At 37.5% G+C, this 13,494-nt stretch overlaps 2 protein-coding genes across 5 annotated transcripts in view; one reads left to right on the forward strand and one right to left on the reverse strand.

Annotated features, from left to right (window-relative positions):
* LOC5565994 (mitochondrial carrier homolog 2) overlaps positions 1 to 3,488 on the forward strand; it is a 32,528-nt gene extending 29,040 nt beyond the window's left edge. Inside the window, exons 4-5 of the mRNA XM_001650312.2 lie at positions 2,803 to 2,913; positions 2,982 to 3,488. Of these exons, the coding sequence (XP_001650362.2) occupies positions 2,803 to 2,913; positions 2,982 to 3,060 (190 nt within the window). The 3' untranslated portion in view covers positions 3,061 to 3,488. The remainder of the gene's footprint in view (positions 1 to 2,802; positions 2,914 to 2,981) is intronic.
* Positions 3,489 to 3,497: 9 nt separating this feature from the next.
* LOC5566249 (trafficking protein particle complex subunit 8) overlaps positions 3,498 to 13,494 on the reverse strand; it is a 62,194-nt gene continuing 52,197 nt past the window's right edge. For all 4 annotated transcript variants that reach the window (XM_021841831.1, XM_021841828.1, XM_021841829.1 and 1 more), the window contains 3 exons: positions 4,480 to 4,894; positions 4,267 to 4,407; positions 3,498 to 4,203 (listed from right to left, as the gene is read on the reverse strand). In XM_021841831.1, coding sequence (XP_021697523.1) covers positions 4,137 to 4,203; positions 4,267 to 4,407; positions 4,480 to 4,894 — 623 coding nt within the window. In that variant the 3' untranslated portion in view covers positions 3,498 to 4,136. The remainder of the gene's footprint in view (positions 4,204 to 4,266; positions 4,408 to 4,479; positions 4,895 to 13,494) is intronic.

The raw sequence follows: 13,494 nt of genomic DNA on the forward strand, positions 1-13,494 counted from the left end.
CAGTTATACACTCTAACGATCCCTCAAGAAGCTCTCAGCGTCCACTTGGAATCTGCAGATATCCTCATGAATTCGTTAAAATTTCTGAAAAATCCCACAAGAACGAAGAATCCCTTAATGATTACAGTTAGGAAACTCGTAGACTCAGCTCGTAAGGAACATTTTGATGGTGTTGAGACCCGTATCCTTGATTAACAATCTTGTACAGAATTCTGGATCGTCTCTTAACAAATCTAACGCCTTATAGAGTCTATAGAAAAGAGAGAACGTAGCTTGAAATAGTTTACGCAGAAAGATCAATATACACACCACTACCACAGACAAAAAGTAAAAACACTCTCAGTCGTATTTATCGCACGCTTCAATGGTATTATTGAAAATAAATTGTAGTTTGTACTGTATTCGCATTTGTCATGTTATTTAATGAAATTTAAAAAAAAGTTATGATACACGACATTTTGCTGAACATATTTGTATCTATTATTGCGGTGTGTTTTTACATACACAATGTATCTAAATCCATAATAATAAAGACAACGAGACAAAATTTATGATTGTAACTCTGTGTGAGTCATAGATTTTTCGTTGCTCTTATGTCGGTGCTGGTGCTTTGTTCGAACAAGCTGTTCCAAATCTGAAGAACAGTGTTTTTTTTATTGTATCACCTACTGGCAGACTCAAGTGGGCTGCTCACTCAATATGAATGCCTATGAAAAAAGAATGGTCTTAAGTTGAGATACTGGTGGAGATTATTAGTCTCATGAAACGTTGCCTATGTATGACCAATGACCATTCTGAAGTAAATAAGCGCGTATCCGAGTCCTTAGTAGTTGGTGAGATTTGGGGAAACATCGACGAAAATGGAGATCTGGAATGTAATCGGTGTGGAGTTAACATGCTATTCAAGTGACTAAAGCAACAGACACGATTATGTTTACAAAAATTTACAAATTTTAATGGTATTGAAAAATGTTGCCAAAAACGGATCCATTTTGTTGCCAAAATCGGAGCATGCCAAAAACGGAGCATGCCAAAAACGGAGCATGCCAAAAACGGAGCATGCCAAAAACGGAATCCCACTGTATATGTAATGTTTAGCTTTTCGGTAGCCTTTTTCCATATTTGTCAGGAAAAATCGAAAGTACACAACAAAAGAAAACTAGCGATTTTCCCCAAGCCTGTTTTGATTGTTATTCGCAAGCTGGAGTTATCTTGCAGTTCAAACAAACATTGTTCTATATTTCGTGTGTAGTATCGGTGCCTCCCTCCCAGGTGACGACAAGGCTGCGAAAAATTTTGTTCGCAGCTTTCGCAACGTGACGTCATCTTCGGCTACTTCGTGAACTTTCGGCTCGCCGAAGTTGGCATTGCACAACTACCACTTCAAAACTTATGTTATCACATATACTAATTTGATGATCGCCCGCACCTCGAAATACCCCACATCGCTGGTTAACGGCAAAATTTCAGATCGATTGCTGATCATTTGTCATATAAGTTACTGCAATTTAGTAAATCTGGTTGTGTTGACAATTATTCAGCAAGTCAGATTGCTGATTTCCAGTAAACAATTTCAGAAGTGCTGTACATCAGTAGGGTAACTGGGGGTAAAACGCGCCCTCTGAGGAAGGAAGCGTTTAAGCTATGAAGAACATTATTGTAAGCCTTTTTTATTCATTATCTCATAGACAAACATGTTTTCGATTATGTATACTATGTATACTATGCTGATTCGAAAATGTGCATTTGTAAGGTTCAAATTGGCACGTAACTACAGCTTGGCATTACGTTTGCTGGAATTTGAATTCAAACGGCTGTTTAGGTGTTATGAAATAGGTGTGGCTGTTTTGCCCCACGAGTTGATTAAAGTTTAAGTCCTTCAAATTCAACACTTTTTTCGCATGGAATACAAACTATGAGAGTGCACAAGTCGATTCTCGGTGATAGTTTCAAAAGTTTTGTGGTTTATCGGCTTGAAAAATGGCCTTAAGAATAACACAAAATTACAACGAAAACAGCGAAAAACTTTTTTTCGAGTTTTTCACGATTTTTGTCAGGAAAACACTTAAAAATATACATAGAGAAGCATTTTAATACATTTTTCATTATCTCTGGTGAAAAACAGCGTCCCAAAGCACGTCGTTCGTTCAAAACAAGGGTGGCGCGTTTTACCCCCAACGGCGCATTTTACACCAGTTCCCCTAAAAGGATGTATTGCTGAATTGGTTTCAGCAAACGAAATTGCTGGAAGATCAATCGAAAATTTGGTGTGTAGCCACATTTTTTTAGATCTCATGTAGCTCAAACGATCACATCTGCACTGGCTCATGCGCCATCTCTTGAGAAAATCTTTGTTCAACATGGTATCAGACACTAATATCCGACGTCTGTAAAAAATGAACTTCAAATTTAAGACAAAGATTCTAACAAGGGGGCCTTCCTTAACCGAGTGGTTAGAGTCCGCGGCTACAAAGCAAAGCCATGCTGAAGGTATCTGGGTTCGAATCCCGGTCGGTCCAGGATCTTTTCGTAATGGAAATTTGCTTGACTTCCCTGGGCATAGAGTATCATCGTACCTGCCACACGGTATACGAATGCAAAAATGGCAACTTTGGCAAAGAAAGCTCTCAGTTAATAACTGTGGAAGTGCACATAGGAACACTGAGCTGAGAAGCATGCTCTGTCCCAGTGAGGACGTAATGCCAATAAGAAGAAGAAGAAGAAGAACTTGAGTTTGCACAGCACGAGAGTACAATGCGCAGTGCAGTTAAGGATTAATTTGAAATGTTTCTTCCTTTATAGATTGAAGGCCGGAAACCTTCCCAACATGGAACCGTATCATGATTGGCGCGACTGCTATGCAAGACTAAAGGCAGCTGGACAGCATAAGCGAGGAAGTTCTCTGTTCTTCAGGTAAGTGACTCAGTTTTCATAGTTTGTTTGTATGAAAATGAAAAACTCCATTCCAATTTTTGTTATAGATATGCCTCACGCCCCCGTGTCTCGAAGACATCCAATAGCTCCTTCGCTCCGTATCCGGAGCTCAAATACACGCATTAGGTGTTTTCCCCGGCACAAGATGAAACGCATTTCCGAGAACAATACGTTCAAATTTATTTGTCCTCGATTTTCATAGTTAGTCAGTGAACAAAACAAAAAAAAAAATCCGCAAGAGTAACTTCAACGACGAAACCTCCGAAGCCAATCGGCAACAGTAGGTAACCCAATGCCAAAAACATACACCCGAATATGCATATTACGGCCATTCTAACGCCGGTCAATTGTAAGTTTGTTTTAATTGTTGTTTTGAGTTGGATTTGTATTTGCAAGTTGCTATATCTAGCTTAGGATTTGACCAAAACCTCTATTGAATGTAGGGTTAGCAGATTTTTTCTTTTGTTATGATTGATACAAACCGGAAGGGATCAAGTTGTTTAGTTTAAATATATTATGCATTTGTTTTACCCTTCGAAACGCGTGCTTTTTATTAGAAACTGTAATACAAGAATAAAGATTTGTCGAACCCGAGAAAAGACAAAGGAATCGTTTAACAACCAATCCTATTAGTGTATTTTAAATGAACATTGAGCATCGTTTTTCTTCGTCTTGAATTTTGCAACGATTTTCGAAACAGTAATCTGTGCTGTTGCAGTTTATCGCCGATGTAAATACAATAAATTCATTTTGAAAATCCAATAGCATGTTCTCTATTATTAGCGGAAGAACTTTCCCAACTGTATTGCATAACGCATTGTGCTTCAAATAGGGACGAACGTAAGGTGATCGAAAGGTGGAAGCAGCACTTCGATGAACACCTGAACAGTACCAAAAGCGTAAGCAATGATCAAGTCAATGGAGGAAATGTGTACGTCAGTATTGCATAGAATGTAAATCATCTAGACCTTATACCAGATTTTCCATGAAGCTCACTAGATTTGTATATGGACGATATGCAAAACTGTGAGAAGATGGCAGAGACCAAGACTCTAAAGAGACATCTGCTACCAGCTCTGAGGTTAGAAAAGGAAACAATCGGACATTCTAGAATACACGAGTTTTACTGTATATATCTAATTAATACGGATATACCTTAAATATAGATCACAATAAATATTTTAAAGAACAATGAAACATGCTTAACCCTTCGCTACCAATTCAACAGACTGTAAATTTTCCTCCAGGAAACATCGTTGCGCCACAAAACTGTAAAAAGAACACTCATCCAAATTAGAAGCTTGAAACGAGAAACATCACCAACACACATACTTATTGTTATCACCCCAACCGTCGTCCAGCCCATTATCGGGTTTGGGAATAACTTCGTCCAGGTTGTCGTAGATGCTGTAAACGACTTCGTTATGCGTGAATATCACCTGCTGGTGCCGCTCCGAGGGAGGACAGAACACACTGAAACAAAACCCCAAAGTCAAAATCTTACATCCGCCATTTCAAAAATCCTACGCTGTTTAAACCACTTACGCGTCATACAAATTCCTCAGCTGAACGAAATGCTGCCCGTATGCCTTCCGAGATGACCCGTTGTCGTTGATCAGCGCACTCCAGTTGACGCAAACGGTCATGTGCCGATCCAGGGTGGAAATGATCTGGTTGAACTCCTCGTTGTTGGTGCTCTCGTACACCCGAATGTACTTGGTTTCGTTCTTCATCAGGAAGCTGCCCGTCGAGTGGAAACTGGGCAGACAGGCGATCATTTCCGCACCGGGAGCACGGATCGAGATGGTCGACAGCTTATCGCTGATGTACTCCCGGACGTCCGTGCCGAACTTGACCTCGTCCGGACGCTTCTGCAGATTGCACCGCAAGCTGAGCGTTTCGTTCGTTTTGAGGCCAACGCCCTCAACCAGATGCTTCTGGTAGCCGGGATTTTTGATGTCTGAGGGAAAATGTTGAAAGCATTAGTTCCGATAATTTTGAAGAGATGGATGTAAAAATAAAATTGACAATTCCAGTTTTTCTTTCACACCAACTTTGACTTTTGTTGATCCGTTACTTGCATTTTGTAGTATGAAACTTTACTCCCAGTGGATATCTAACATTTGATTGAACCAATTTAATTTCTGTAACATATAGTTATTATGCAACAAGTTTCAGCACGAGTCGTACATTAATCCAACGAGGCTCGCCGACCGAATACAGGGTGTCAACTCAATTTTGAAAATAAAATTCCCTGACCTTCCCTGACCTTCCAGTCGTTTTCCAGAAAAATTCCAGGCCAATCAATTGGTTAATTTGAACCGAAATTAGTACGAGTTGTACAAGAAGATACATATCCGTTAATTTGCATGATGTTATAGATCGTATGAATAAACTGAACAAAAGCTATTACTTTACTGAAATATATTTGTCAGATAATGTTTTTAGCGTTTATTCTGGTTGATATGTTAAAAGTGAGTAATTGAACTAAGGTGTGCTATTACGATCATCCATAATGCTGTCTAAGTGTAAGAAATTTATCCTGAAATTTGGCTATTACTTTTTCCAGGTAAAATTCTAGCCATTGCCGAATGACTTTTTTGGAGAATGGCTTCAAGAAATTCCACATAGATTTCTCAGAAATTCCTCTTGAAATTCCTAAACATATTTTTACAGATATTTCTTCAATACTTCTCCATGTCGATTCCTTAGAAGCTCCCTTGTTTTCTAAAAATTGTTAGATCTTGAATTTCTCCAAGAATAGAATTTGGATTTTTTAGGATCATTTCAAGAACACTTCTAAAGATATTTTTCAGGAATCACATAGAGTTTTTCCCAAAATGCTTTCATTTTTTTTCTTAGTATAATTTCCATAATGCTTCACGATGATTAGTTACAGTTAATATTTTAGGAGTCCGATCTGATCCGACTTGGTTCACTAGATTTATACTCTTGAAAATTTGAGGTGTGACTTCGTTGTATCTTCAATTTAAGGTGATTATAAACAAAGCCAAATTTCGAATTTTCAAGCTCACAGATCTAGAAAACCTGACAACCGTTCGCGTTGAAAATTTGATAGGATGGTTGCATTCTTGAATGCTCAAGCGATCAAATTTTCAGTTCAGAGCGCTGTTTGGTTCTTTAGACTAGTGTAATTCGAGGTATGGCTTCGTATTATAATCATCTTGACGGAATGCATTCAGGGATTGAATTATGCGCTAATAATAAGTGTTCAGATGCTCCTCTTGAATTTGTCGTGCCTTCAGCAACGGTCCGAAGCACTCCTCTAAGAATTATTTTATAAGTATCTTCAAGTAATCTCACAAAATGTCAAGAGCTTATTGAATAGGTAGATGAAAAAACCGAATTTAGTACTATACCATTTAATTCCACTAGAGTTTATATCCTTTGACAGATACGCGTATTTCGACCTGAACTGTAAGGCCGTCTTCAGTGTCGTGTACTAGACTCGACTTCAGATTATTTCAAACAATCAGTGGCTATTCCCTAACCTCAAATCTACCTGTTCCACGATTAAATTATTAAATTTGCATGTAATGAGTAGAGATTTGTTGGAAAGGACGATTTCAATAATTACCTTTTAGATTGATCATCTAAATTTGCCGAAATAGTAATTTTTAGAGTCGTAGAACAGGTAGAAAGTGAGGTTACGAGTCGCCACTGCAAACAATATTCCTAAAATTTCTGCTTTTCAATAATGTTCTGGAGAATTTCGTGGGTATATTCTAAGTAAAAAGCTGTTCATATTTATTAGACAGCTCCTGATAAAAATCCTGAAGAAAGGTGGTATTATCTGAACAAACTATTTTCAGAAACAACTTGAAAAAAATAAACAAGAAATATCCTGTCCATATCCTGATATCTGAAACATCCGTATTATCGACAAAATTTTAGTTTTTTTTTAAATTTATTTTCTCGTGCTGCAATTTCACATCAAATATAATAAAAGTGAAACTGTCCAGAAAATTAAACCGAAAAATTGTACCATCATCGGGACCACAAATCCAGAAAACCAAACAGTGTTAAGAGCTGAACAATTGATCGATTGATCACCACCAGCCAGTAAACATTTTTTTCAAATAAATTATTGTTTGATTCCCTGGCCACGATCACAGGGTTTGACGGTGCCAAAGTAGAAGGTGCACCATAATGATACCCGTCTGTGAAACATATCACCTTCCCAATAGTTTGGCACACCTCTAACGGTTCATGATTTATCATGAAACGGCTGCATTCAGGCGGAGGATCTGTTAATATGTTTCGGCATATTATCAGGTCCTCTTCGAACGGAGGGACCGCCAGGGCTCATTAGTTACTTATAAACCAGTGCTGGTTGTTGATGGTTCAGTTCGTTTACCGCGAGCTGTAGCATCCTTTGTACTAATCAGTAATGGTTGCTAAGTTTCGAAGCTAACGTGTGATCAATCGTTTTATAATGCAACATAAGAATGGGTGTTTGGTGGAACTGCGCGTAACATTCGTTGTTTTTAAATTTAGTGATTGTGATGGTGCTAATAGTGATTTTAAAATAAAATCTATGGTGATAAAATTTGAAAATGAAATTAAAAGTGATTCTGATAGTTTTGTTAAAAATATAATAATGGTGATGTATAATGATGTGAACTCTACTAATTTAATAAAGGCCATAATACATTTTGCAATCATTTCTCTGAATATAAAAATTATTACCTAGTTCTTCAGACATGCATGATAAAAGTGTTAATATTGGCAGCGAGTGCAGAAGAATGGATCGAAGTGATTTTGTTTTACTATAACTTTGTTGATAGTGCCAAATTGTAGTTTGAATAGTAATGATTCTACAGCAACAAAAATAATGGAACATTTAAAGTGAATATCTTTTAATTATTTAGTAATGCTAACAGATGGTAAATGGTAATAACAATGAATTTATAAGAAAATGGTGTGATGTGAAAAGTGATATAATGGAAAGTATATCTGAAGTGTATTACGAAAGTTGATGAGTGATAATCGGTGATAAACGTGATAGTGTCGAAAATAAAAGTGACGATAGTGAGTGATGAAATGAAATGGGGAATGAGGACCTTTTAATAAAACTATTTCGTTCTTCACTTTAACCATTCTAGTAGCATTTCAGGCCTTATCATAGTTTGATAGTAGTTTAAACTATTAGACTGCAAAACTACGGTAAGGGCTGATTGCTGCTAGGGTACACAGTGACCATTTGAGCAACATTGTTTAGGAACGTCTGTGTGATGAACGCAATAGAGGCTTATAAAAGCAAATGCTGGGAAGGAGCTTAGGGCAGATTAAGAGTACCAGTACTACCCCTATCGCTACCGACAAAAAAAAAATTGTTTGATTCATCAAATCTATGCTCTAGGAATTTCGAGATCATAGGCTTTTATTCATCATCACTTAAATACGAGAATCCTTATTATTTTTTCTCTATACTTAGTTTCACCAGTTCCACTTGGATATTTTGAGCAAACTTGTAAGGATTGACATAATTTGATGGATTGGACTCCATTTTTTCAAGATTTTGAGCGAATGAGCCAAACTAGGCATTGAGTTAATCTAGGAAACTTAACAACAAAATATTTTTAAAGCAATCCACGTCAATTTCGATGAAGTCAGAGGCGTCTCGTCAGCCTGTTCAACCTGTTCATAGAACAGGTAGACCATTTGAATATAAAAATAGAAAATGAATGCAAGTTCAACACAAAATTTTAAAAAAGCATGAGGATTTTCAATAGAGTGCGGGTTCTTATTAACTAGATGAAAAATTTTCTCAACACGCCAAGATCGTTCCCGTCGTATACATCCATCATGAAAATAGCGCGCTTTATATCCACAGCACGAGCGTAGTGCAGCGCAAAAGCTGAAGAGCCATACCGTTCTTCTGTGCGACCAACCTGTTCTACTGCCCCTGTTGAACCAAATCCCATATATCGAAGCTCCCACATACATTCACAGCTTGGTAATACGTATACGCTCTGAAGCATACATGTGTGGAACCAACCTGTTCTACAAATAAATTGAACAGGTTTCACTTTTTCGTCAGATTCGTGCACGCTAAAAAGATTCCTATTAAAATATATTTTGTACGAAAAAAGATTAAGTGTTCGTTCACGGAGATAGCGCAGTCAAAATGGAAAATTCTTAGAGTGTAAGGATGCATGCAAGGATGATGCAAACTTTCATGCAATACGATGTCGGCTTCTCTCAACATGTTCAACCAGCCGCTTGAACAGGCTGAGGAAGATGATAAAAGCTGAGGAAGAATATAATTGAATAGGGTAGAGATTTTTTTTTATTTTCTTCGTGCCTATAGATTATTGAGAGATCTATGTTGTTGATTGAAGAAGGATTGATAGAAAAAAATGGACGCCTTGATTTGTAATCATGTTTGAAATATGACACCGAATTCTTTAATTTTCCACGTATACAGTACACTGCATATTCACATAATAGTTGCAATGCTAGGAAAATGAGAAACATATATTTGAAAATAGGGAAAATATATAAGTCGAGTCTAGTACGACATTGAAGACGGCCTTACATTTGAGATCAACATACGCGTATCTGTCAAAAGATTCACACTCTAGTGGAATTAAATAGTGTATTACTTGATTTGGTTTTCTTTTATTTATAGGTACCTATTCCAATAAAAAGCGGAATACACAGAAATTAATGTTTAGCTGAAAGTATGTCCAAGTCAAGTAAAACATCACAGGAAATTGTAAAACAAACGATCGCTGCAGCCCTCAGTTATCATACTAAATGCAAAAACGCATATTTGCTCACATTGATACATTTAGCTATTTATGAAAAGTTTGATAGCTTGTTAATCATCAATTCACTGTTTCAATAAGCAATGTGAAAAATATTTCATGTTGAACAGGTGGTAGGTTTGGGCACGCGACGCCTCTGCTCGCACTCTTTCAATTATAACAGTGGAATACTAAAGCTTTTGGGAAGTTTTTCACTATAGATCGAAAGGCAATTTCCTTGGCTAGTGTTTCATACAAAAAACGCAACAGAGGAGGTTAATGTGACTCAGTTATTGATTAAAGAGAAAGTAAACAAAGAGAGCCTCTCAATGTTAGATAGGTCCTTTAGAAAAGTTGAGCGAGACTTGTGACTCTTCTAGTTCAGTTATAGATAAATGGCCACTTTGGTTCTTCTATACTACCAAAATAGCCCAGGAATGGTCATCGGAGAAACTCGTATTGTACGATATTTAAGTTTTTGTACCAAAACTAGGCATGCGACGGCTTCCTGGTTTTCAGAGCACGTGACTCACATAATAATGAATGGATGGGCACTCTGGTTTTTTACTGTCACTGAAATAACCCAGGAATGACCACCGAAAAAACTCGTATCGTGGAGTACATTAGTTTTTGTACCACAGCAAGACATTCGACGACTCAATCTCCCTGGGTTTTCGGGCATGTAACTTTTCTCACACAATAAGAAGTAAATGTCCACTCATGTTCTCAGGTTCCAGGTTGCGCTGCAGAATCGTTACCCGTTCTGTGGCGTAGTTGGTTAACACGCCCAGTCTAGCGTGTTGGGAGTCGTACGATCGAAGCCCACCAGTACGATTCCATTATTTTTCACAATTTTTCATCTCAATTTGTCCAAATTGACTTTTGCGTCTACGAACTTCATGTTTTTTTCTCAATCACAATTAGCCAGAGTGGTCATTCATCTATAATTAAACTAAAAGGGTCACAGATATTCAAAATCATGAAGATTGCGCCGTCGCATGCCTAGTTCTGGTACAAAACTGAAATGTCCCACAATACGGGAATCTCCGGTGGTCATTCCTGTGTTATTTCGGTGGTCCAGAGGAATCAAAGTGGTCACTGTAGTGCTCATGTCCAGCACACTTCCTGCAGCGCTACGATACCGAAACCGCGGGTCTTCAGTACATCAGAGAGTATGCGAGTACTTCCGATGAAGTTGAGAGATTTGCAATTCCACGTACCGAGTTTCCAATCGCTCGTCCTTTTCCGTCGCTGTGGTCTTTGCCGATTGTTCCGGTCCGTATTCTCTCGTTGTTCTTGTGCTGATGTGTTTTTACGGTTGTCTTGCAGGGCCTGACAGCAACCCCCTAGATTTCCATTCCCCCTAAATGTTCGGAGGGCCCGATAGATTTGAAAACAGCTCTACTTACTCATTATGGGATCCCTGAATCCGAATATACTTTCCAAATCCTCAACAATACAATATTTATGGAAATAATGAATTTCAGGCATACCGCGTGAACCGCCTTAATGTAGGCAATTTCCAAAGGAATATCAAACTATCTAACAGAAATTCAATTATTTTGACAAATCCTTGATTAGAACTAGAAGTATATGGAAGTCTGTCAATACCACACCGAACATGATTCTGCATTTTTTCATTATGTTCATAGAAATTTAACACATAATTTGACTATTGTTAAGGCAAACAATGTTCATTTACTACAGATTATATTGATATCAGTACTCAATTAGTAAGCAATAAAATCGTGTGACACGGTGATCAATTTCATCCAAATTTATGGTACTTTATTACAAATTGGAATATTTTGTTATTATTCCAGGGTGTCGACTACCTGGAAAAAACCTGGAAAGTCAGGGAATGTCAGTGAATTAAATTTTTGATCTGGAAGGTCAGGGAAAGTCAGGGATTTTCACTTGAGGTCAGGGAAAAACATCAATACTACAACATCAAACGAGTTAATTGTCTGGAAAGTTATTGCTCAGGCTAAGTCAGCAATACGATATATGGAATAAAAAGGGTAATCAATCTTTTAAAATAGCAGTTAACCATTGAGGAAGTACTCTTATGCATGATGGAGTAAACTGTACTTTACTGCTTGTATATATCCTCAGAATTCATTTTTTCTGAATTAAAAAGCATCAACAGTACTCTCCGAACAACTTCATCCAGAGGCGTCGCGTGCCCAAACCTACCACCTGTTCAACATGAAATATTTTTCACATTGCTTATTGAAACAGTGAATTGATGATTAACAAGCTATCAAACTTTTCATAAATAGCTAAATGTATCAATGTGAGCAAATATGCGTTTTTGCATTTAGTATGATAACTGAGGGCTGCAGCGATCGTTTGTTTTACAATTTCCTGTGATGTTTTACTTGACTTGGACATACTTTCAGCTAAACATTAATTTCTGTGTATTCCGCTTTTTATTGGAATAGGTACCTATAAATAAAAGAAAACCAAATCAAGTAATACACTATTTAATTCCACTAGAGTGTGAATCTTTTGACAGATACGCGTATGTTGATCTCAAATGTAAGGCCGTCTTCAATGTCGTACTAGACTCGACTTATATATTTTCCCTATTTTCAAATATATGTTTCTCATTTTCCTAGCATTGCAACTATTATGTGAATATGCAGTGTACTGTATACGTGGAAAATTAAAGAATTCGGTGTCATATTTCAAACATGATTACAAATCAAGGCGTCCATTTTTTTCTATCAATCCTTCTTCAATCAACAACATAGATCTCTCAATAATCTATAGGCACGAAGAAAATAAAAAAAAATCTCTACCCTATTCAATTATATTCTTCCTCAGCTTTTATCATCTTCCTCAGCCTGTTCAAGCGGCTGGTTGAACATGTTGAGAGAAGCCGACATCGTATTGCATGAAAGTTTGCATCATCCTTGCATGCATCCTTACACTCTAAGAATTTTCCATTTTGACTGCGCTATCTCCGTGAACGAACACTTAATCTTTTTTCGTACAAAATATATTTTAATAGGAATCTTTTTAGCGTGCACGAATCTGACGAAAAAGTGAAACCTGTTCAATTTATTTGTAGAACAGGTTGGTTCCACACATGTATGCTTCAGAGCGTATACGTATTACCAAGCTGTGAATGTATGTGGGAGCTTCGATATATGGGATTTGGTTCAACAGGGGCAGTAGAACAGGTTGGTCGCACAGAAGAACGGTATGGCTCTTCAGCTTTTGCGCTGCACTACGCTCGTGCTGTGGATATAAAGCGCGCTATTTTCATGATGGATGTATACGACGGGAACGATCTTGGCGTGTTGAGAAAATTTTTCATCTAGTTAATAAGAACCCGCACTCTATTGAAAATCCTCATGCTTTTTTAAAATTTTGTGTTGAACTTGCATTCATTTTCTATTTTTATATTCAAATGGTCTACCTGTTCTATGAACAGGTTGAACAGGCTGACGAGACGCCTCTGAGTGCGAGAGAGGAGAGAATCTCTCATTTGTACATAGGTCCTTTAGTAATGTTTAGCGAGAAGTATTCAAAATCATGACCATTGTGTCTTCGCATGCCTACTTTTGGTGCTAAAACTTAATTATCCTATATTACTGGTTTCCCGGTGGCCATTCCGGTGCTCCAAAAGGACCATAATAACAGATAATAACCATCCATTCATCCTTTGCAAAATACATCATTTTGGCAATGCAATGTTCGGGTCGAAAACGACCCTAAGACACAATTTGTGACATTTTGTTAGGGATTAAGAAAGGTTTGATTTCGATGCATTTTCACC

This window comes from Aedes aegypti, chromosome 2 (assembly GCF_002204515.2).
Source record: "Aedes aegypti strain LVP_AGWG chromosome 2, AaegL5.0 Primary Assembly, whole genome shotgun sequence".
NCBI classification, from domain to species: Eukaryota; Metazoa; Arthropoda; class Insecta; order Diptera; family Culicidae; genus Aedes; species Aedes aegypti.